Source organism: Pygocentrus nattereri, chromosome 17 (assembly GCF_015220715.1).
Source record: "Pygocentrus nattereri isolate fPygNat1 chromosome 17, fPygNat1.pri, whole genome shotgun sequence".
Classification (NCBI taxonomy): domain Eukaryota; kingdom Metazoa; phylum Chordata; class Actinopteri; order Characiformes; family Serrasalmidae; genus Pygocentrus; species Pygocentrus nattereri.
Genome location: NC_051227.1, coordinates 927,961 through 954,343, shown reverse-complemented (window position 1 = coordinate 954,343; position 26,383 = coordinate 927,961). Strand labels below are relative to the sequence as shown.

Sequence of the window (26,383 nt, the reverse complement as noted above, 5' to 3'; positions counted from 1 at the left end):
TTCCATTTTGCCTTAGTCCATTTTAAATGAGCTTTGGCCCAGAGAAGACGGCAGCGTTTCTGAAAAGTGTTGGCTGCTTCTTTTCACGATTCAACTTTAACTTGCATTTGTGGATTGCACAGCAAACTGCGTTCATATACAGTAGTTTTTCTGGAAGTGTTCCCGAGCCCATGCAGGGATTTCCAGTATAGAATTATGCCTGTTTTCAATGCAGTGCCACCTGAGGGCCCAAAGATCACGAGCATCCAATATTGACCTTGTCCCTTGCCTACAGGGATTTCTCCAGATTCTCTGAATCTTTTGACTATATTATGTACTGTAGATGGTGGAATATCCAAAGTCTTCACAATTTTAAGATGCAGTTTTTCACAGATTTGTGAGTTAGTTGCAAATTGCTCTTCCAGCTGTTTTCTATTAGTACCACTTACATTTCCAGCCTTTTGTTGCCCCTGTTCCAACTTTTTGAGATGCATTGCAGCCATCAAGCTCCAAATGAGTTAATGTTTTTCTTGAAATGGTAAAATGTCTCACTTTCATCATTTGATATGTGTTCTGTGTTCAGTTGTGAATAAAATCGTCCCAACTTTTTTTGGAATTAGGGTTGTAGAAGAAGAGGTATTTTTTATGGTTTGAATTTGGTGTTATTTTTTTTTTACATACAGTTTTGTTTTGTGTAAAGAAAATCCTTCTTTGCTATTTTTCCAGTAATTTGTACTTAGAAGGAGACAGTGACTCGATTTTTCGGGAATAGATTTTTTGGGGTTTGTTATTGACTGGGTCTGGCTTTCATAAAGACTATCTTGACTCTATCTCACTTTGATTTGGGCTCTGTCTTGACTTGGCATTGACTAGTCATAGTCTTGGACTTGACAAAGGTGATCTTGACTACAGCCCTACTAAATATACAGCAAGCTGTTTAACAGTACGTAGGTCCTATCTATTTCCCAACACAGCAATTCTCCCCATTTAAACATTGACATTGGGGTAGTTGTCTATCACTGGCGATGTGCGATTACATGCCCCCTATTGTCCAGAACTGTATGACATTGAAGTTATTTCTTTGTATGTGTACACCTTCGAGGTTGCACATCTACATGTGTGTGTATGTGCGTGTTTGTGTGTGCGTGTGTGCGCTTGTGAATGTGTTATCTGCTAGTTTGTAGAACGTTGTGTCTACTCTGTATCCTGTTGTATTCGTTCTGTGGAGCGGGCATACAGGTGAAAGAGGTATGGTGATGGGGGAAAGAGAGAAAGAGGGAGAGCAAGAGATGAAGTGATGATAGTGATAGAATGGAAGGGAACTGGTGAAGTTAAGGCAAGTGGGAGCTAAAGACTGGCTGGTAAGGGAGAGGACAAAGCGAGAGAGGAGGAAACAGATTGTGTTTACATTCTTTACTGCATGTTCTCATCTGCTGACCAGTCCAGTCTGAGTACATGTATACTATGAACATAAGCATTGCTTTGTTTTGAATAGTGAGAGAGATAAGAATAGAGGAAGGAAACAAAAAATGCTAATAGACTTATAGTACAATCACTATTTGATGTTGTTATTTTTCAGTAGACACAACAATACAAAGAATCTGAATTATTCATGTGTGTGTGTGTGTGTGTGTGTGTGTGTGTGTGTGTACGTCTGTGTGATGTCTGGTCTGAGATCACATATTGTGCCACCGAAACCACATGTCTTTGAAGTAAGTTGACTACTTGTGTTGTTCCGGATCTAATGATGAACATGATCTGTGTTGAACCATAAGCTTGGTGACATAAGAGACAGAGCTGCAGTGTTGGCCACACACACACACACACACACACACACACACTCTCTCTCCTATCTGTAATGCAGACAGCCATGGGCAATGGCTTGGTGCTGCAATTTTACTTTGCTGCTAAAGTGATTATCTATTATCTTTTTGGCATGTATGTTTTTGATTTTTCTTGTGCTGCTGCTTGTGTATATGTACACTCTTAAGGCCGGTTTCCCAGGTACAGATACAATCTTGTTCGAAGAATTAGGCTGTTTTTGCTGGAGAAAAACCATTGACAGTACTAATATTTAATGTCCTAGTACTCCGACCTGTCTCAGCAGGAGACATGATGTTTTTTCATGCAAAATGATGTCATAAAATGCTTTTTAGAGTATCATGGGTAACATCAGTACTTCTAGAACACGGAACATATGCATTATCATGAAAAAGACTTAGACTAAGAAGAAAAGATTTAGACTAATGACCAAGAGCTTGTATACAACAACAACATTTAGAGGGGATGTCAGCCTATTATGCCATTAAGAGACCATATTCTGTGCATGGAAGCCTGCAGCATGGCTTCATCTGTATAACAAGCATGACCACAGTTAAAATGAAAAACAAAAAATACTGCCTTGTAGCAGAATCCATACACAGTGTTTAGTGTGGACATGAACTATGCAGTAAAAGAAAACGTGCTATAAGAAATCAAAGATTGTAAGTAGGGGTGCAGCGGTTATTCGACCTAGTCGGCTAAAATTGACGACCAAATTAGTTGGCAAGTAATTTAGTAGCAGATTAGTTTGTGACATCATTGCATCTCGCGAGTGTTTTGACTGCTAAATGCTTTCTTCATGAACAGAAGGTTTCAAATTGTCAGCAAACCCTGTCTCTGTTTTTAGTGGAATTTAAATCACTACTCCAGTCTCACATCTTGTAGAAACTAAAAAAAGAAAGATTTTTGAATTTCTATGAGCAGCTTTATAGAGAGACACCTGATTAACTGGCTTTCCTTGTGTGAGTGTGTGTGTGTGTGTGTGTGTGTGTGTTTGAGAGAGAGAGAGCGAGAGAGTAAGTGTGTATATGTCTGTGTATGCATCCTCCTGCACTGTTCACATATTCTTTATGGTGTCTGATAATATATTGGTCTGATGTTTGTTTTGTCTATATTCTTTAAGTAAGTAAATAAATAAATAAATGTTGCCGCTGACTGTAGAGTTAACAACAGTGCGATGGGTGCCTCAAGAACAAAATCCTCAAAAATGTGGGAGCTCAACTCAGAAAAAAGGCGGTCTGTCGTGCTATTGGTAAAGCCGATCTTCGCTGGCTATGGGAGCACTTCCTCCATGTTGGAGCATCTGAAAAGAAAAGTCGTCAGTCCACTGAATAGAGTAGATTCTTGGTCCACTCCATCAGAGCCCATCAGGGAGCATCTGTTCTCAGAGCAGAGCAACTCTCACAAAAGCATGGAGAGATGCTAGCCTTCCTCCGTTTCTCTAAAGATCTTGTAGAGTGTAGTTTCAGCCCAGTGTAGACAGGCAGCAGAATGCACAGAGCACAGCCTGCACCGTTTAAAATTAGTTTTAAAGTTAGATTGATTGATTTTTTTTTACTGGATTAAGGGAAAACTGATTTAGTTGTCTTATATTTTATTGCTGCTACTTTGCACAATCTTGGTTTTAAATTTTGACAGGAAAAAGATTGTTTTATTTATCTTTTGTATTGGCAGGAAAGTTCATAACAGTGAATTTTGAAGTGAAGTTATTCATTTTTATTGTCTTCATTGTTAATCAGAAAATGCATAATACAACCCCAAACGAAATTCAAAAGCCAATAGCTACATAAGAGTCATTAGAGTAATGTAATGTAAATAATTGATTATTCATTTCAGCAATCGATAGATTATTCAACTATCAAATTTGTTGCAGCCTTAATTATAAGACACATATGATTACTGTATTGCAAATTTCAGCTTTTTCTGGCATTTTAATCATCCAGTTTAAGTAGCAGTCAGATAAAATGCCTTTACCATTACTGTATCTTATTACTGTATTTTCTTTAATTATCTGTGTTCGTTTAATTTAAGCTACCTTTGCGTTTCCGCTTTTTGTCCACACCTCTACTTTCTAATTGTTTAGAACTGTTCTGTACAGCATTGGATTGCTCTATTGCTCTATTCATAAAAACACGTTTATGACTCAGATAAATGAACTAGTTACTGTTAGTTCTAAAGAGCTGAGCTATGCAGTGACTGACTCTATTAATCCAGTACATGCACAAACACAGCAGGCACAAGGTAAATACACATACACACGCACCCTGTATGCACTTAGCTTAAAGCACTGTTATTCGCAAGGATGTGGTGAGATGGTAGATCCATTAAGCAAACAATACATGCTTTGTTGTACACGATCTGCTGGATTTGAGTGGTGTAAGTATATTTAGTAATGTAATGAGAGAAAGATGATAGAAAGTGTGGGAAAAGATGAGGAGTAGAAAAGGATGTGGGAAGTGGGGGTGCAGCATTTCCTGACATCAGGACTGCAAGTGCTAAAAATAATATTAGTTATAAAAACGTTCTGCACTTCATGATAATTTGAGCATAATAAAGACCGATGTGTTCTTGTTTGGAGTTTGTATTTTGATATTGTAAAAATCTGCAGTAGCCCTACTCTGTTTAAGTGAATGCTGTATTTTAACAGTGAGCTGAAAACTGTTGGCCACTTTGGGTCCATGATACTCAACACAGGTTGAAGGGAGAAAGTCAGGGCAGGGTTATAAGCAGGTTAGGAGTCCAAAGTGGTCTCTATTGCTTTGTTAATCTTAAAATAGTAATCAAAATAAATAATTATCTCTTGTAATAGTGATGTTTTTATCAATTGTTATATCTCCCATTCAGACTGCTCATCAGTGTTGAATCTTGCCCTGTGACTGTGGGCATGACACAATTGGTTACCCTGCCATATAGTAACAATCTGATTGGTCACCATTCAGCTCATTTGCATAGAGTTTATCCACAGCAAGAGAGCAGAGCGGAGATGCAAGCTGATGGTCTGGTGTGTCAGTTGTGTACCTGAGAGCAGATATAAAACTATCAGTGAAAGAAAGATGGAAGGATTTATTTCTGTAATGCAATGTGCCTCGCAACCTCGAGAAACACATTGTTTGTTGTGAATTATGTGAACGTCTTTTAAATTATGTGAATTATGTGAACGTCGATTTAATACAAACGTCCAGAAATATTCAGGATTGGCCAGAATGCTCACAGCACACTGTAGGCTCATTTGTACCCAGTTTCAGTACTGCGAAAAAAAAAAGGTTTGCCATACAATATATTGTACAGCGTAAGTTCAGATGGCTTATGGATAAGTCTAAGCTGGCAGTGGCAGAGAAACTTCTTTAAGCAGCACTGGAGAGTGGAATCTTCCATAGACTCAATTTACAAAAAGAGGTTTAAAACAATGGTCAGGGCGTCTAGATGATGTAGTTCATAGCAGCAGAAGAGTGAACGGCAAATGCAAATAGCTCCAAAGCAATCAAGCAGGTGCCGAGGACACAAGGAACCATAGCAGGGTTATCATATTAGCATCCTGTACTGGCATCATGTCAGGCAGCAAGAGTTCACATACAACTCAGCAAAAAGAAAAAAGATTGTCTGGTCTCAAGGAACCTCTGGTTATTTCTTCCTAATGTAATTTCTTTGTAAATAGGCTAATGCGGCTGTTGTGGGAACACAATCGTGTGTAAAGTAGTGTTTTAAGAAGGTTTTATGAAGGTTGTTTAGTATAAAATTGAATTTTGGTATCATACAAATATTTGAAATGTTCCCTCAGGACTGATGGCCATATGTGATCCTTGCATGCTGTTTGTAGAGCTTTCCTCTCAATACTGACCTTCTCTTTGATAAAGTGAGGCCCCTCTTGTCTGTTACTAGATCCGCAATTGATTAAGGTCATTCCAAAAGCTTCAGCTTGTGATTCTTGAAAGATATAATTGTGGCTTTTGAGGTTACATTACATTACCGGCATTTGGCTGACGCTCTTATCCAGAGCGACTTACAAATTGATCATTTTACACAATTGGCCTGACTGCATGTCTTTTGGACTGTGGGAGGAAACCGGAGAACCCGGAGGAAACCCACACAGACACGGGGAGAACATGCAGACTCCACACAGAGAGGACCCCGGTCGCCCGGCCGGGGAATTGAACCCAGGCCCTCCTTGCTGTGAGGCGACAGCGCTACCCACCACGCCACCGTGTGTGTTGGATCGTTGTCCTGGAGCCAGCATCTATTCAGCTTAGATTTCTTCACTGGCTGTGTCACATTTACTTTCAGAACTTGCTGATATTTAGTGGAATCTGTTCCTCCATCGATCTGCAATGCTTTCTGTAAACATCAAAGTATAGTAGATCCACCCCATCCCCAACATGGGCTGGGAGGAAAGTGAAGTAAAGAGTATTTTTATATATGTATTTTTTTTTTCTTTTGTTTTCCAGGAAGTAATAAGTAATATGATCTCAGGATAGTTTGATAGACAAATGTAGAAACTTGTAACTAGAAAAAATCATATTTCTTCGTATTTCTTCTCTTCTTTCTTTCACCTTGTGCTAATGTTAAGCGCATATGAGTGAAAACACTTTTATCATAACTACAAAAAGCTGTCTACACCTGCTGTGAGCAGCTTTTGGATGAATGTAAAAAGTTTCAATTTTCTACAACTTGAATCTCTTTGCCTTTCCACCTTTAAGTGGATGAACTCTTTCATGAAGTGGAGAGGGACATATACAACTGTTCTAGTAAATGTTATAAGGATTTTAGCAGAAAGGAAAACAATTGGAGATATGTTGCCAGAGTGCTGAAGGTTGGAGGTAATTGAATAGCATTTGTGTTGTATCACTGGGTGATCCAAGTTTTTCATACCTTCACGCTGCTGTGTCATCACGCGGCAAGATGGAATAATCACGATCTGAGGTAGGACTGCATTGAAATCACTGATAAAAATGGCTAGATTGGAAATATCTTACACTGTATAATCTTGGGGCCCTTGGCACTCCATGCAGAAATCCAGGTATTTCCAAGAGAACATCTTAAGCGACTGTACATACAGTAAACACTTTTTGCAGATTTTTATTGTTAAAGCCCTTTTAAACTGGTTTTGTTACAATGAAAGGAAAATGGCGTGAAGAATCATGTAGGTTTGTAACTGAGACTGCACTGTAAATCCAGATGTTCACATTGTTTACATGCATTATATGGAAGTAATCGAGGAATGCTTCACTGGAACATCAAATAAATGTAGATGTTTAAAACCCAAAACTCACATCATTCTTTTTTAAAATCACTTCTTCAGCATTGGTGTTTGTTTGATGTTTATAATTAAGCATTGTATTGCGCTTAACAGACACATGGACTGACAGCATGAGTCTGATTTTGAAATGCTGACAGGATGTGCAGCTGAAGGGCTTTAAAAAAGAAAAATAATTCTGTCACTGCTTTAATTTTCATAATACTGAAGGAGAGAAAGGGAGATAAAAGGAGTGAAGGAGGTGTGGAATAGGGGAAGCCGGTGTTTCAGTCATGCGTCGAACCCAGTACCTGAACACTCAAATCTCTCATATCAGTCTGGCAAAGAGCAAAGCCTGCATGCTTCTCAGCCAATCAGCATGCTCCATCAAACCCTCATGATGTCATTGCATGCACTGAAAGCATTAGAGCTCATGTAAACCACTATTCCCTTTGAAACAGCTGCCAGACACAATTAGTGTTTGTGTCTGTCTGTGAATATGTGCTTGTGCATGTGCAGCATGACGATGAATTTCAGTAATTTTATCACCATTATTCCAAGGTTTATATGAAAACATACGAAGAATATCATAATTACAATGTTACTGTCTTTCTCAGAGACACCCTTGCATGGTAATGTGTGTATAGGAGTGAGTGTATTCTGCAGGATCAGAGCGGCAGACACCTCGGCTCTTTCTCTCTCATCATCTTTATCCTCCATGTGTTGACTTTGGCATAGAGCATTTTGCGTTTCAGACTGCATAGCAGCAATTACCGCTATAATCACAGAACTGCTTGTTTGCGTCTGTTTGTCTGTCCGTGTGTAAAAATGCATTCCTATGTCACTGCTTGTCATATACTCTACGCTTATCACTTTTGGGTTCATTTTTTAAAAATGTTCACGTTACTAAGCGTTTCTCATTGTTTCTCAACACATAAGTTCATGTTCTGTGTTTACAAAACAGGAATTTGGTGCAGCATGAATTTGCTTGAATAGTGTGGTTGTAAGCCTAGAGGGCTTGGAGTGGTTGAGGTTTGTTTGAAAAATGTTCATCATAGGGTCTCAACTTGAAATTGCAGTTATAAAGAAGTACATTAAGAGTTTCTATTAGTCCCTTTTTCCTAGTTTCATCCGTAGTAACACTGGCAAATTATGTCAAGGGAGTGACAGTTTAACTTGATTGCTTGATTAAAAAACCAACTAGCACTGAGAAACCAACAGAACATAGCAGGTGTCAATAGGAACCGAACAACGCATAAGGTATCGCAGTAGGCAGATGATCTTTTATCGTTTATATAAGAATCCATTCCCAAGCTCATAGATATATTGCAACTATTTGAAAGACTCTCAGGCTACAAATGACATTTTTCAAAGAGTTTACTTTTCCCCATAAATCAACAGGCAGCACCCATTGACTATAGTGAATTCCCTTTTAAATTAGAACGCCACTTTTTCACCTATTTGGGTATTAATGTCACACAACTACACAAAGACCTTTATGATCGCAATTTTAAAGCACTTTTAGAGCGCACTAAGCAGATGGTCACGGCTTCCCATTACATTGGCGGGCCAAGTAGACATAATTAAAATGACAGTACTGCCACGATTCTTCTATCTATTTCAGATGATCCCGATTCTGTTAACCAAGTCCTGGTTCAACACTCTAAATAGCTGCATCACTACGTTTATCTGGAGAATATTAAAAGAAAGATATTACTTAGAGATGCCCAGATGCAAAGGGGGGCTGGGCTTGCCTAATTTTCTATTCTACCACTGGGCTGCTGACATCTCTAAGCTGAACTACTGGATCTCTGTGTGTGAACATAACCAAGGTCCAATATGGGCTACTATGGAACTTGCGCCCAATTCACAGCTTCCCCCTATTTCTCTCTCAAGTTATGCCTTGCCTGTTAGTTTAAGTCTTCAATTTGTAAAGGTATTGTTTTTTCTTACCTTGTCTTTCAAATGAAAATCTATAAATAAAGTGCTTAAAAAAAAAAAAAACTAAATAAAATGTGTTTTTGATAAATCCGCAATGATTAGTGATTTTCATGAAAATAATACGTATAATGCTATGTTTTAAACTTCATAATGTTCGGGACAAATCATCATTTCTTTTTATTTGCTTCTGTACTCTACAGCTTTGTCCTCAAGCAATTCATGTGGTTAAAGTGCACATTGGTAGACTTTAGTAAAGGCTGTTATTTTCAGCTCCTTGGTCTTCAAATGTTGCAGCATTACAAAAATTTGAGCATGTGAAAACCTCAAATTACAGTTTAGTTTTACTGTAACTCCCCTTTCCCATTTCAAGACATCATAATGTGTTGGGACAAAGAAGCGGTAAGAACATTAGTCAAGTTTAGCGTATCGTTTGCGTGCAATGACGGCTAGAGGTTTGTGACTCCTAGACACCAGGTGTTGAGTATCCTCCGCTGATGCTCTGCCTGGCTTGTACTGCAGCCATCTTCGGCTCTTGCTTGTTTTGTCCCCTTACGTTTTTTCTTCAGCACCCTACAGGCATGCGTGATGGGATTTAAATCAGGTCAATCAAGAATTTTCCATTTTGACTTTGTAAAACTTAAATGTGTTCTTGAGAAAATTCCTTTGTCAGATTCATGATATGTTCTTAAACCAACTGCATCTCGGTGCCTTTGACTGGTGAATGCCAGAAGTGGGTTTTAAGAATAAACTACTACTTTATACACGGTTAGTAAATGAGGCCCATTGTCTTGCTGAAGAATGAAGCACCATCCAATAAGTTTGGAGGCATTTTCCTGAACTTGAGCTGATAAAATTGTCTCTAATATCTCTAATGGTCTTGACTACAGCATGAATTATCAACACTTGCAAGTCAAGCATGGAAAGAATAGGTAACAGGGCAAGTACGGTCTGTTTATACTGACAAAGTTTTTCCAAGCCATAGCATACCTATGTTCAAAATGTGTGTGCATAAATGTCTTGAATATAGTACTGAGTACTGAAAACAGATAAGGATTTGCCTGAAAGGGTTATACTGAGCCCTGTTTTCTGTATTAGCACACACCCATCCATCAGGCCGGCATTCTCTGGTTACACATAGCTGTGTAATGATTATAGTTGTGCTGTGTGTTTAAGGGGGGATCATTTGTGTATTAAGTAACAGAGCAGGGAGGATTTATGTTTACTTTCATATCACAAATTTATATTATACCGTGTAGTGTGTGTACATTTGTATATGCTACTTGTAAATCATTCTATAGATTTAATTTTGAATAGCGGTTTTTACCCAACTTGCCTGATCAGTAGACTATATTTTATAATGTCGCAAATAAAGTATAGCTTTTTAAAAACATTGTTCAAATGTAAATAAGCACATATGCACACATTCCTTTAAGGCAATCATTTTATTCTTAAGCTAGTTATTAGAGAGTGAGACAGAGAGAGACGGAGTCAGAGAGAGACGGAGTCAGAGAGAGACGGAGACAGAGAGAGACGGAGTCAGAGAGAGACGGAGACAGAGAGAGACGGAGACAGAGAGAGACGGAGTCAGAGAGAGACGGAGTCAGAGAGAGACGGAGACAGAGAGAGACGGAGACAGAGAGAGACGGAGTCAGAGAGAGACGGAGACAGAGAGAGACGGAGTCAGAGAGAGACGGAGACAGAGAGAGACGGAGTCAGAGAGAGACGGAGACAGAGAGAGACGGAGACAGAGAGAGACGGAGTCAGAGAGAGACGGAGACAGAGAGAGACGGAGACAGAGAGAGACGGAGTCAGAGAGACGGAGACAGAGAGAGACGGAGACAGAGAGAGACGGAGTCAGAGAGAGACGGAGACAGAGAGACGGAGACAGAGAGACGGAGTCAGAGAGAGACGGAGACAGAGAGAGACGGAGTCAGAGAGAGACGGAGTCAGAGAGAGACGGAGACAGAGAGAGACGGAGTCAGAGAGAGACGGAGACAGAGAGAGACGGAGTCAGAGAGAGACGGAGACAGAGAGAGACGGAGACAGAGAGACGGAGACAGAGAGAGACGGAGACAGAGAGAGACGGAGTCAGAGAGAGACGGAGACAGAGAGACGGAGTCAGAGAGAGACGGAGACAGAGAGAGACGGAGTCAGAGAGAGACGGAGTCAGAGAGACGGAGTCAGAGAGAGACGGAGACAGAGAGAGACGGAGTCAGAGAGAGACGGAGTCAGAGAGAGACGGAGACAGAGAGAGACGGAGTCAGAGAGAGACGGAGTCAGAGAGAGACGGAGACAGAGAGAGACGGAGTCAGAGAGAGACGGAGTCAGAGAGAGAGATATACAAGTATATGGGTTCAGATTTTGGGCTGGTTCAGATCGAACTTGTGTAACTTGTGTCAGTTTTGGACTCTGATGTGGTGATGTGATTCAGTCTTGGACAAATAATAATAATAATAATAATAATAATAATAATAATAATAAATTAATGCTCTATTTAGGTTCACGATAAATGCCTGATTAAAGCTCTAACATAAGCTGCCTACAAGCCATTTTAACCTTATCGCTCCAGTTTAAAGCTAAAAATTCACACTTTAAACACCAAGCATGTGTTGGCCGATCAGCTATGCTTGGGATAAAGAGAAAGTTGTGATTTTTGGTGTTTGCTTTAAGAATATTTTTCCCAATTCGTCTATTAGTCGGTGACTACAGCACCCTCATATGGCGTAATGCCACCATTGCACTTTATAGTGCAACGTTATTTTGTTAGAAACTAGTGTTTTCCATGAAGACACCTGTCAGAGTTTTATTGAGAGCTTGCTCCTGTGAGATTTTATCTTTGTCATCGTGACACGCCGGTCAGCCAAAAACAAAAAAACAAGCAACAAAAAACATCATGCACTGCACTGATCCAGTTGCCGATCAATCTGCCAGGCAGTATTTTAGTCGCACAAGTTAGTTTCACCAGTTTAACAAGCTACACTGTCTTCACTTCACTACACTGATCATGTGATAATGTGATCATCAAAAATGTGTGGTAATCAAAAAAGTTCTAAAGCTGATACTTTTTGTTCTATGGACTTTTTTGTCTCACATATCGCTGCATCGAACCGTTGATGAGATCAATAAAGAGTCCAGATATGAATATTGGTAAATGTTAATGGACAACATTAGACTAGGAGCCACCTAACAACAAAATAAATGTGCAAACCAGCAACGCTTTGCCAGTGTTAGTCTATTTCTATGTACATAATGAGATCAGATAAAAGAAGCCAGAAAAAAGAAACATCTTCCCTGTTAAGTTTCAAAGCTTTTATCTGTTCTTCATCTGCTACTCACTGAAATATGATAGATCTTTCCCTTCTGTCTCTTACTTTAACAAGCTCTGCATGATTACCTGGAGCCAGGTGCTAAATAAATATCCTTCCTAGAGTTTTTATACTATATAGTTATAGTCCTGGAGCTACCTATGAATATGCGCTATTTCAGGACATTTCAGTAAGGTCTGCTTCAGTAAGCCTCACCATAGCATGCCTTCATGATGTGAAGATGATGCACAGTAGCATTAGGCTTTATGTAGCAATATAAGTATTATGAATCCTCATCGACCTTGTCATTGAGAGGATTCAGTGACATCCGAGAGAAAAATTCACACAGGACAAAGCGTATTTATTTACCACAGGGCCCGAAAGAGGCAATAATTTGAAAACCCTTTTCATTTTGGTTATAGAGAATTCCAGCTTAGATTCCTAACATGAGCATAACGCGGACTGCTGTATGATGATGTGGTTTATAGCGTCGCGGCAGTAGCATGCAGCTGAAGCTCTAGATAGATATATGGATACTTTATTGATCCCAAAGGGACAGCTTGCAAGACTCTAAAAGGGCAGTTTTTAACCTAGTGTAACGCGGAGCGAGGTAGCGGACGCATGTGTGGAGGTAAGCGACCTTTATTGAGGGCAAATCCAGGGTCGTGGTCAGAACAGTCCAAGGTCATTGAGCCAATATGGTGACATGACAAAACCAGAATAAACACAGAGAAACAAAGCAAACATCAAACACAGACCACCATCAAACAAAGACCAATACATCAAACAAAGACCAATACATCCAACACAGACCGATACATCAAACAAGGACAAAGACCAGCAAAGACAAAGTGCAAACAAAGGCCTTTAGTAACAAAGGGAAAACGAGGGACAGGTGAAAGCAATCAGGGCGGGGTCACGAAACGAGGGGGCGGGACTAGAAAAACCAAACCAAATGCACATGGGCTAAACCAAAACACAAACACATGGACAGGACTGGGAGGGGCCAATCGTGAGACTTAGATGCAGTCCCAATATTTTTCCAGCTTTTCTGTATTGCTAGCTAGCTAGCTAGCAGGCTCTAACCCTGACCCCAAACCTAACCGAACATAAAGAAGCGTGTCCCAGCTAGCTAGCTGTCCAAAGCTGTAGGACGGTTACTAAGCTTGTACCAACTGTTAAAGGCATCTTTAAAAGCTTCATCACTCGACCGTTCACTGACAAGAGTTCACCAAAAAGTGTAACTAAAATGGTAAGAAAGGCGCTGTTTCTGCTCTCTACCACTATTTATTGCTGCCTTACCAGATTAGGTAGGACCAGCATTCCATGCGCCAGCTACGTAACGTGACCGGGATGTCTGGTCCAAGCTTCAGATCTGTTTGTAGCCACATGTGTAGACTATCCATATGAAGCCATGTGTTGGCAAGTACTGGTGTGGTGTCAAACCCGTTAGCTTGATGCTAACTCAGTATTGAAAAACCCCTTGGCCAGCTAACAGAAATTAGCATTATAACAAATGCTGCTTATAAACTACATTCTTCAACTGTAATTGTTATGAAATGCACAGCTGTTACATATTTATGGAATCAAAAAGTACATTTTGAAGGTTTAGAGATGACTGTGAGCAACATTACGTGGACAGTTTTTATTATATTAATAATTATTTTATGAATACACAATACGTGGAGTCGCCTATGCAGCACTGCTAAGGAAACGTCTTCCGAAAGATATGTCGTGGACCATTAAAATAGATTCATTTTGACATTTGAAGACAGTTTGAGCCCTAGGAAGAAATGTCTGTTTGTTTTGTGCTCGTGCGTTTGTGCAAAAGTAAGTGTTTATGGAAGGTGGAAGAATGGCGTCTGATTACACACTTTATCTCACGCAGGCCTCTTTCTCTCTCTGCACACACCCATCTACCTCTAAAAGACAAAACAACCCCCCTCCACCTCCTTCCATTCCGTTTATCTGTCTCGTTTTCAGTCTCTCACCCTTTTTCTCCTTCAATTTTTTTAGTCTCTCTCTCTCTACTCTATTTTTTCTTCTACCATCTCCTTTCACTATCTCTACATGTTGACATTCCTCAGGCCCTACCTGAAAGCTCACGTGCGTGGTCGCAGGTCAGAGAACATCATGTCCAATGTCTAGTCAGGTTGACTGCAAGATGGTGCAGGTATGGTAGCAGGCTGTCAACTAGACATAGCAGATGGATGGGGTCTGGGGTTACACCTAAGAATTTCCAGTTACACTGTCACGCACAAGTGAACAAAACATATGCCTGATAGGATCAAAAAAAGAGAAAGCAATAAATGAGATGTTGCATTTGTGTGTCCATGTTGTAATAAATGAGAAATGTTTATAATGGAGCAGCTAGCTATCTGCATACTCTGTTATCAGAATATTCCTTTTATTTATTGTTTCATGAGGAACTGATGATCAGTGTTTGTGTGTTTGTTTTTAGGGTGGTCAGACAGAGGAGTGTGGTGGACGAGACTGCAGCGTGTGCCCTTGTTTGGCAGTTAAAGGAGCCAGGGTAAGTAAATCGTGTCATTATGACCCTGTAATTTTATTATTATGTATACATTATGCCTTGACATTATGATGATTGATGGATTGCTACATTCCAGTTGCATTGCTACAAAGCTTCCCTTAATCACATTGTGTAAAACTGAATTCTAGAGTGCTTTTGAGGGCACTATAAAATCCCCACAGTGCACTCATAATATCTAGTCTATAGTGTAGATGACTACATCAGCTGAATATATATATATATAGCTATATTTTTCACGGTCTCATGCACTTTTTTGCCCACTTTTTTGCTCATTATGCCCATGTCTGCAGCTAATGGAGCTAATGGTTGGTTTGTTTTATGCAGGTTATTGATGAGAAGGTATCCAAATTCACTTATGATTCATGTATATTTTTCCACTGTTTAGTAAACAGTGTTCACCTATGTATCGTGCAATACTAGTGAGGGTATAGGGATCCATTTCTGTCCAATAGTTTAAAATGAAAATGCACACACTGGCATCCACATTTGGTTCTGATGTGTTCTGACTCAATTTCTTTTGCATCACAGCAGGCAACTCAGCATTTTACCATTACTACAGTAAATTGAAGCCTTATCAAGACCTCAGAATGCCATAGTTAAATGATGTGTCTTGAAGTTTACTCAGTGAAGGAGTCAGTCAGATAACTGCAAATGGCATGATGCATTCATTGTATGTTCAGAGACTGGCTTTACACAGTGAAACCTGCATGCAAATTTAGCTGCTTGAAATTTACATGAAGATAAATTCCATTCTGGTTACATAGTGCAAAGCATCCTGCAAATAATTTGGAACTCAAGCTCAACAGTTGCAAACATCTCAGCTTTGCGAAATAAGTTCAGTGGAGCAGTCAGTCACAACACTGGTTAAAAAATGAAAAGAAAGAAAAAAAATAGACGGTGTGTTGGATGACAGCGTTGAGATCCTCCTGATTATCTTTAAACAAGGTTGGTAGTTTTTCATATCATCCGTTACCTGTTACTCGTTACTTACAAAAAAAATAAAAATTCTACGAGTTTGGACATGTAAGTGACATGTTGCAGATTACTTTATGTAGCCAACATTATATATGCAGTATGCATAAGCTGCGCTAAGCTAGCCAACTAGTAATTGAATTGAATTGCAGTGTTACATTGAAAATAAGTTGCATGCATCTCACAACATGCCTGAAAGTTTTAACGTGTAAAGCCACCCTTGATTTTAGTGATACCAATGAACCAAGCCTTTTGTTTTATCCAGAGCGATTTACAAAAAGTGCTTTGTCTATCTGGAGAAAGTATCTTTACTAGTTACAGATAGGTTGGAGAGAAAGCCAGTCCGGAGCTCAGATACTGCTAGAAACAGAAGTTCCCATTGATACCTAGAGAAAAGGAACAGAGTTAAACACAGTGCAGTGCAATACAATACTTTTCAATAAGTGCAGTACACTACATTACAATTAGTTACTTAACTCGGTGCTCGTTTAAGTGCTGTGTGAAGAGATAAGTCTTCAGTCTGCTTTTGAAGACCACAAGAGACCCTGCTGTTCTGACAGCCAGTGGGAGTTTGTTCCACCACCTGGGTGCCATTACAGAGAAGAGTCTTGATGCTTGTCTTACACACTTCTTGATGGAATGCGGGTCAAGCTGAGCTGTGTTTGAAGAGCTCATGGTACAGTTCGAGTTTTGACCATCAGGTGGGGAGGAGCTGGTCTGTTTTTGGCCTTGTAGGCAAGCATAAGGGTTTTAAATCTGATGTGTGTGGCTACAGTAAGCCAGTGAAGGGAGCGCAGCAGTGGAGTGACGTGACTGAACTTTAGGAAGATTAAAGACAAGCCGTGTTCCTGCATTCTGGATGAGTTGCAGAGGCTTGATGGCCTGCATGGGAAGACCAGCCAAGAACAAGTTGCAGTAATCAAGCCTTGAGATGACAAGAGACAGAACTAGAACCTGGTTGGCCCCTCGAGTGAGAAAGGGTCGGATCCTCTGGATGGTGTACAGGAGAAATCTTCATGACTGAGTTAGGTTAACGATGTCAGCTGAGAACGATAACTGAATAACACCAAGACTTCTTGCCTCTTCAGACGGAACAATCAGAGAGTTCTCAAACGAGATTGCAAGATCATGATGAGCTGTAGTTGCAGGGATGATTATCAGCTCAGTCTTGCTAGAATTGAGCATCAAGTGGTCCATGAAGAGATGTCAGTCAGACATGCTGAGATGTGACTGGACACTTGTTTGTCAGAAGGTGGGAAAGTTGTCATCAGCATAGCAGTGATAAGAGAAGCCATGAGAGGATATTACTTCACCAAGAGAACTGGTGTAGAGACCCAGCACTGAGCCTTGTGGGACACCAGTGGAGAGCCTGCATGGAGAGGATGTGGACCCTCTCCATGTTACCTGATAAGAGCAACTCTCCAGATAGGACTTGAATCACTTCCACACACCGTGTCAAAAGCTGTTTCTGTTGTGTGCTGATTTGAAGCCAGACTGGTTGGGGTCCTGGAGTTGGTTCTGGGTGAGGAAGAGAGTCAGTTGATCATAGACTGCACGTTCAAGAATTTTTGAAAGGAAAGAAAAGAGTGATACCGGTTTATAGTTGTTGACATCGGAGCAGTCAAGCGTTGGCTTCTTCAGGATGGGAAGTACTCTTGCAGTCTTGAAAGGTGATGGAACTTCACCTGATGACAAGGACTTGTTTATAAGAAAAGTGATGAAGGGCAGTAGACGGGATGGGATGCAGTGGGCCCGTGGTTGGATTACTGGATTTGATCAGTTGCAAGACATCATCTGTGGAAAGAGAAGAAAAACAGTTTAAGGGATTGAGAACAAGAGGACAAGGTGAAGGGGAGTTACAATCACATCCAGTGAAGAGGTAGGGTCCAGACCATTACCTGCTCTGTGCGTCGGAGGAATCTGGTTGAGGGTGGAGTCAAAGGATGATAGCAGTGGTAACAGACAGGATCACTACAGCGTGTCCAGTGGCAGGTTGAGGTCACCCAAAATTAAGAATGGGTTTCCCTCGATGGGGAAGAGACTCAGAAGAATATCCAACTCATCAATGAAGTTGCCCGGAGGAGAGCGAGGACGATAAAGGGCAATGATGTGAAATTTAGTGAGGAAAGATACAGTGACAGCATGGTACTCAAACGAAGAAACTGAAAGATGAGAAAAAGCAAGTGGAGTGAATTACCACTTTCTTGGCAAAAGCAAACCTGTGCCAACACCCTTGCCAGACTGTCTCAGAGAATGGGACAAGTGAAACACAGAGAACAGGGCTGCTGGAGTCGCTGAATTCTTGGGGGTGCAGAAAGTGCAGTGAATGTAAGGATGCTAGGGCTGAAATGACGTCTGCCTTCTGCACAGCGGATAGGCAATTCCAGAGCCCACCTGCCACCCTGGTCTGGAATTCTGATGCCCATTATCCAATATTAATGTAATACTTGTATGTCAGTTCTTGCCATAAACTTAGCACATTAGTTGACAGCACACAGGTTTTTACATGGAATTGTTTCTGCAAATAGCATTTCACAATGCATGATCATTATTCCAGGGACACAACGTATTATAAGTTTGGGATGCTGAAATTTAAAGCAGCTTATATGTGTTGTGACCAGTGACGTCATGCAGTACAATTGGCCTTTTTTTATTATTATTTACATCGAACTGAGCGTGTCATATAGTGGTATAATTAGATGAGAGAGAATGACATATACATAGAACTGATACATGAAACCACTGACACATGCTCTGCTCCGCACTTCTGGACAAAATGCAGAGTTGAACAGCAACCAGTCAGATTTTTTATATGTGGCGCGGTAACCTATTGTGTCACGTCCACAGACACACACTGATGTTTAACGCTGAAATGGACGCTGAGCGGGAGATATAATGGTGGGAAAAACTTCATAATTATGTTAGTTGGCTTTAAAGTTTAAAGTTTAAAAACAATATTAGGCCACCAGACTAGGACTGGCTTCTGTCTCTGCCTAGACTTTTTCTCTTTGAACCTCCATCTGTGAGTGTTTGAGCAACACGTCCTCAAAGTAGCAAAGCGCTTATAAACGGGTTACATAAAAGTACAAAACAGACACACATGGTTCTGTACTGCACTCAAATTATTATGTAATTAGAATAGTAAAATTATTAGAATGCTTTATTTATATTCATATTTTTAGCAGTTACAATTCTGAAATCATTGGTGCTGCTTCACCCTCAGCAATCCCATTTCCCTCATCCATGCAGTACATAGTAATATCTGTCCTGAGGCATGACAGGTGAGCCCCCAGTTTGACCATTTATCAGTTTGTTTACATGTTAGACACAGAAGCATGTCTGTCATGTAACCTTTTCCCTTACTGGTGTAATGCACTGTAGTAAACCCTCACTGCCAACTTCCTCACTGACAGGGAGCAGCGGGTGAGGTTGGGATAGTTGACCTCTAACACCCAGATCGTCAGTACGGGTACTCCACAGGGTTGTCTACTCTCACCATTGCTCTTCTCACTGTACACAAATGACTGTACCTCCATGGACCCCTCAGTCAAACTCTTGAAGTATGCAGATGACACTACAGTCATTGGTCTCATCCAAAGAGAGAGTCTCAGTCTAAATTGTCATTCAGGAACAACTCTGAAAGCTTTACATTTTATTTTTAAATGCTTTGTTGTTTATTTCGCAAGACAGCTGGCTTACCTGATAGTTCCTGGGTTATCAGACATCAGCCATTCATAATTTTGCTCAACATGTCTGAAAGTCTTGTCCGCAGTATAGGCAAGTGTAGTCCCATGCCCTTTAAATTGTGTAACTGTGAGAAGCCGTTTCTAAATAAATTACTGGAAGTGGCTCCTGGGTTTTCCTTTTCACTAGTAATACATCATACATGCAAGCTTGTTGCCTTTCGGTGAAATCCACTATCTGAATGATGAATATGCCATTGATGTGAAATTGTAGTTGAAATTTGAAGTGAGTTTTTGGAAACAGGAGAGTGGTCTGCTGCCAGCAGGGAAATCTGACAAAGATTCCCTTCTATCTCCTTCTATCTCATATACAGCTCAGCAGAGGTTCAGTCATTGTTTGGGCAACCCAGAAATATAGTGTTTCATTTTTATTAGCCAATCAGAACTGAGGTAACTCTTTAAACATGAAAACCAAGCCACGTTTTGTGAGATTTCATTTTCAAATTTCTGAGTTACTGCTCTATAGCTTTCAAATAGTGAAGTTAATATGCATATATAAAGGCATATATAAAGGTTAATATATGTTAATCATTGTTTGCAACCAAGACAGTTAGCTACCACTCTGTCATCCATGTCCAAGCTTCTTATGAAGCCAGTAGGACCCAACATTTTTAGAGTGGTCTGTATTTATGTCCATTTATAATCGTAGTGAGGGCTGTGAAAAGGAAATGTCTACCAAACTACACATTGATACCTTTGGCCTTTGGTATGTGAAGCAGCAGATTTCTTAATAAGTATGGCAAAATACCTAAACACAGCACTGTTTTTGGACTTGGCTTGTCCTTGCATAGCTGTTGAACAAAGTGCATATTAATGTTAAAATTATACCAGCAATACCCCCGGTGCCATACCCTACTACAAGGGATTGATTCTTGAGCATGTCACCTTTTTCACTGCTCATGCATTTTCATGTCTGTGAGCAATTACCCCAACACTGTCCACCACCCGAATAATCGGTCAGCGTTGGTCTCTTTCCATACAGATGGTGGGTGTTCATGATAAAAGGAGCACTTAATAATGTACTTAAAAAAATTGGCAACTTAATGTTTTTGGCTGTGTGCTTGCAATATGTTCTTGAAGATTGGACAGCTTGCTCAGGACACTTTGTGTGTGTGTGTGTGTGTGTGTGTGTGTGTGTGTGTGTGTGTGTGTGCTTGCAGCATGGAGCAAGATCTACTTCTGTTATAGGACATCTTCAATCTTTTGTAGATTTGCTTTAATCCTCTTTATTCACAACACCCTGGCATGCACATACATACACAAACTCATGCACGTCCAAGAGTGTGTGTATTTGAGTTTTGTGTATATCTAACAAAACTCACATGCACTCTTTGTGCATTTATACACACTATTCACATGCAAATATGCGTGTGTGTGCCGTCACACAGACAGACATACAGACACACACACACACACCCACACACACTCTGTCTGATAATCTGTCTGCTAGACTTTGGCACACTGACCCAGTTTGTGACCCGTGAACATGCTCCTGCCTGCTCCCACCTGCTATCCCTTTAGGCATGTACCAAACCTCTCCACAGTGCATCAGCAACGTTCGTGCAACCATCCCAAACATGCGCAGACTGTTACTTCCTACAGGTCCTTAACATAGGTTCACATGAGGAGAAAGGGTTAGATGAAATAATAAGTCTTCAGTGGTTGCTTTACTTCAGCTGAGGAAGGAATGTTGGCAACTGTAGAGGCGTGGTTGCACCAGGTGTGCCTTCAACATCTCAGAGGTGCTTCAGCAGCATCATTTATTTGCCCATTTAGTGACATATCACTCAACCGCTTTGATCCCTAAATAGAAAGAAAAATGCTTGATGTACGTATGTTTTTCCTCCCAGGTGTCATTTCTTCTAGATTTGAATTACCAAGGATGCTTTAGAACAGTAGTCAGCATTTTATTATTATATTTTTTTTAGTTATATTTTAAATTGAGAATCTTTGAGTCCCTGACAACAGCGTTGTTTTTTGAGAAGAAATGCTTAGGGAGAAGGTGAATCAGAAAGTGTAATGAGTAAGTGTTTGTGTGTACATATTCGTGTGTGTATGTGTATGCCCTTGCAGAAGGTCGTTCAGCTTTAATGATATCCTTTACGGTTAGAGTGACATATTTATGATGGCCTTGTTAAAGTGCTGCAGCCCAATTATAGTGCAGAGCACAGTTAAGAGCAGGAACGCAGGTGCCTAGAAAAACGTGCGTGCACATATATACACAGTTATGTAGAGCAGCATTTCTTAAAGTATGGGTCATCACCCAGATTACGGCCAGAGCTGCCAGAGTAACCAAGCACATTTACTCAGATTTACAGAGGTGCTAAAAAGTTTGTAAACCCTTTCTGTGAATTTCTATATAAATCTGCCTTAAAATGTTCATCTGAGTGATCTATAACAATATATTGAGAAAAAGTATGCAAACCTCCATAATGATCAGTTCACTATAGGACATAATTAGGGTGCGAAGGTTCAATTCATAAGTTGGCAGGCAGGTGAGTTTGGGTGGCCCTGCTCTATTTATAAACATCATATTTTGATCAAAATCAAAATATGACCACACATTTGTGAATGCATGCTCCGCCTCGGTCAGAGGAGATTTTTGAAGATGTCAGAAAACAGCTGTTGATTCTCATTAGGCTGGAAGAAGTTACAGAACAAAGAGTTTAGATTTCGACAATCCACTCTCAGGCCGATAGTGTACATATTGACAAAGTTCAACACCATTTTTACCTTTCAGAGCAGCCCTCATCCAACAAAAATCACTCTTAAGAGGATGGTGTAAAACTTTCTGGAAGGTTGCAGAGAACCCCATGGTAACATCTAAGGACCTGCAAGATCTCTTGCAGTGGCTAATATCAGTGTTTGTGAGCCATCAGACAAACACTGAACAAGAATAGTGTGTATGGAAGAGCATTAGGTTAGTCTATAGGAGAATGTCAGGGTATCTGACTGTGAACTGCAGCAGAATGACTTCAAAAGTCTACAGAAACATCCTGTCGTCCAATTTACAGAGAAATGCATCCAACCTAATTGGGAAGAATAGAATTAGGAACCATTTGTCTCTGTGTTTACACGCTGTGAAATTAGACCTCTGCATTTAACCCATCCGTGCAGTGAAACATACATGCACACTAGTGAACAGACACACTAGGGAGCAGTGAGCACACTTGCCCAGAACAGTGGGCAGCCCTATCCACAGTGCCCAGGGAGCAATTGGGGGTTAGGTGCCTTACTCAAGGGCACTTCAGTCAAGGACTGGCAGCTCAGGGGATCAAACCAGCAACCTTCCAGTCACAGGGCTGGTCCCCTAACCTCCAGCCCATGAGTGAACTATGTTCAGCAAGACAATGACCCAAAACATACTGCCAAAACACTTTCTGGGAGGGGCGGAATTAGAATTTTAGCTTTTATGTCCTGATGTTTACATTTAGATGTGTTAAACAACTTAGAATATGGCACCTTTGGTTGCAGACCACATGAATTTTTGGTGAGCAAAAGTGTAGGAGCAGATAGTCTTAAAATAAATTAAGGAGAACTCAGGCTTTCATCTTCTGACAGAAAATCCGAAGACGGCGACACTGTTTGGAAGCTCTGTCGTGTTTTGTTTGTTTTTGTTTGTTTGTACTGTTATATGTGAACCAGTCTCACTCACATACAGCGCAGAAGAACATCAGGCAGTCCCTGCCACGAGGCATTTTCCCTGACTTTTCACTTTCTGGCTGCTTTTTGGACATTTTGGTGAGCGGAGCGGCTGTTCTCTACAGCAGGCGCAGACACAGGCGGACACGCACTGGAACGCTGTTTTCATTTGTTGTACTTACAGGAGTCTGTCTTCCACCCCAGGCGTGCGTGCACGAGGTGCTGCTCACTCTCGCAGATCAGATCACCAGTGCGGAGCTCAAACACACGGACTTTGTTTATTATTATTTTAGGGGATTTCAGCAGAGTGCAACTCACCAGCGATCTGCCTAAATGCAGACAGCATGTTACCTGCCCCACCAGGGAGAGTAACAGTTTAGATCACTGCTGCAGTGTGTTAAAGGGGGCCTATCGCTCTGTTCCCCGTGCTGCTCTGGGCCTCTCCGATCACTCGCTAATCCACCTCCTTCCAGCCTATAGGCAGAAGCTCAAGTGTGCCAAACCTGTAGTCAGCTCTGTGAAAAGGTGGACCAACGAGGCTAAAGAAAGGCTTCAGGACTGCATGGAATTATCAGATTAGGGTGTGTTTGAGGATGCTACAGGCAGCCTGGATGAATACATACAAGCCCTGGTTTAATTTCAGACTGAAACAGTCGTGCCGTCTAAAGAAGCAGCGTATAGGAGAGGAGATCGGGCTCTGTACAATCAGGCAAGGACCACACTCAACAAAGAAATCAGAGCTGCAAAAAGAGCTACTCAAACAAGCTGAGTAGTATGGTGTCCACAAAGGAGCCATCAACTGTCTGGAAGTGCCTGCAGAACATCACCCATGCGCCCAAAGCCCAGCTCCACACACCCATTCAGCACAGATTCACTCCCTCCGATCATTCAGCGGACTTCAGGAGGAGCCCTCCAGCCCTGCCAGCACTCACCATCCTGGACAGAACAGAACAGTGGAGTCCATGACATTGTGGGGCAGCTCAGCCACCAAGCATGATCTCCACAGACTGCAGCGCATCATCAGGTCTGCAGAGAGGACGACTGGGGTTAAGTTGCCCACATTGCTGGAACTGCATGCCTCCCGAACCAGGAAGCATGCAGAGAAGATCTCCACAGACCCCTCACACCCTGGACACCACCTGGTGTCCTTCCCTCAGGCCGGTGCTTCAGCCAGATTAGGATCACGACATCCAGGCTACAAAACGGGCTTCTTCCCACAAGCCATCACTCTCTTGAACAGTTAAAATATCACACATAAACAATATTCCAGCTTCAAAACTGCACTTCAAAAATACTGGTGTATGGTATCAAACCCAGCTCCATCCTCTGAAACTACCTTCTCAAACCAGTGTTTATTCCAGCATCTTACTTACCTGCCTTATTACCCCACCTCTCTATCACCTCATTGATCCCTTTCACCTTATGCACTCAGCACTTTAACTTTAGACCCATACTTTGCACAAAGGCTACAGGTATGACTGTGTGTGTGTGTGTGTGTGTGTGTGTGTGCGTGTGTGTGTGTGTGTGTGCGCACAATGCCTGTAAAGTACAGTTGCAGGGAAACGCTGTGTGCCTTGACGTTGGGGGTGAGGTAGCTGATGTAATACTGAGCTAACGTATCACTTTATTCCTGCAGTTAAGGTGGACTATCAGCTCTTGGTACTTTGGCAGATCTGACATCACCTACACCAGATTTAGTCCCAGCTAACTTGAATCAAACTGAAGTAAATGGCAGAAGAAAGTGAATTAAAAACGTTCAACAGAAAAGACCAACATCGTTCTTTCTCTGCCAGTGCATAGTAAAAACATCCCAAACATTCTGAATAAAAGCAAATCATGAAAATAAGAAGCCACTGAGTTTAGCTGGTTTAGTTAATAGCCCCATGCTTCCTGAGGTCTGGTACCTTTTCTTCTCACAATATGCTTTGTTTTCTCAGACATTCTTCAACAAATGATCTCACTACTGTCGTCTATGTTGTGGGAGGTTGAGTCCACATCGTTTTTAAAAATAAAAAGAGCAAGATCAACACTCGGCTAACAAAAGTGCTCGTAAGATTTATAGTAGCTTATTATATATTATACCATTCCTGTTGGTTGGTAAGGTTGGACAGAATGATTTTTTCCGCAGATTACAGATTATATAACTTAAACCAAAGGTAAGTGACTAAAGGATGACGAAGTGCCAGTAATATCTTCTGGTTATATTCCATCACTTACCTTAAATTTTAGTCTCTTAAGGAGCCCAAAAAGATTTTTTTCTACATTAAGGTACTAAAAGTTCTAAGGATTTCAACAGGAATCTACACTTGTCACCAACTCCATGAAACCGGAAGTGTGTTGTATTTGGCAGGTTAAAGTGTGAAACTGAAATCATCGTAAAAATGTGAAAATTATGATATTTAGTGTGGACTTGAACAGAAACCATGATTGGCCACTTTAATAGCCTAGAGATATGTTACAGTTTCAAAACAGTTTCACCACCCTGCAACTGTCCACATACTTGTGGCAAATGTAAGCAAAATAAGGTAATTCCACCGGTTTTGGTATCATTTAAAGGAATGTTTCAGGAATCTTATTGTCAATGTTCATTTTACCCCAAATGTAGTCAATCAGCTCAGACATGCTTGGTGTTTAAATGTTACTTCTTTATTTTAACCCGGGAGCTCCAAGGCTGACATTGCTAACAAGCACTGGACATCACTTTCTGCAAATACAGCCCCAAAAGTTCTCTTAACCCTGCAGGTCTTCCTTAAAAGTTCTCTTAACCCTGCAGGTCTTCCTTAAGGTCACATAGACTTATAGATGAGAAAAAGAAACTTTAAAAATGAACAGAACTTCGCTGTGTAGCTGAGCGTGTGTGTGTGTGACCTGGACTCTACACTCTAGATAACATTTGTTATCTGTTGTTCTGTTGTTTTTGTTTATGAACATAAGTCTTCTGTCTGATTAACATAAAAAACTAGAGGTTAATCATTGGTGATCACATGCTGTATCTTTAGTATCGAGATTTTAATATTTGAAGCTTCTTTCATAATCGTATTTTTAATATAAGTAGAAGATCGTGTGTTTTCACAAAGCTCAAAAATAGCAGTGCCAATTCTGACACACGTTGTCTTTATTCAGACTAGAATAGCTCATCAAGACATGCTGTTTGTATGAGATGTGAATAGGAACCTATGATTTTCAGACTTTTTTTTAA

The 26,383-nt window shown here is 40.8% G+C and overlaps 1 protein-coding gene across 1 annotated transcript in view; it reads left to right on the top strand.

The window, feature by feature from the left end:
- Window positions 1–26,383, top strand: part of col4a4 (collagen, type IV, alpha 4) — a 111,760-nt gene that overhangs the window by 12,163 nt on the left and 73,214 nt on the right. The window contains exon 4 of the mRNA XM_017683584.2: window positions 14,738–14,809. Coding sequence (XP_017539073.1) covers window positions 14,738–14,809 — 72 coding nt within the window. The remainder of the gene's footprint in view (window positions 1–14,737; window positions 14,810–26,383) is intronic.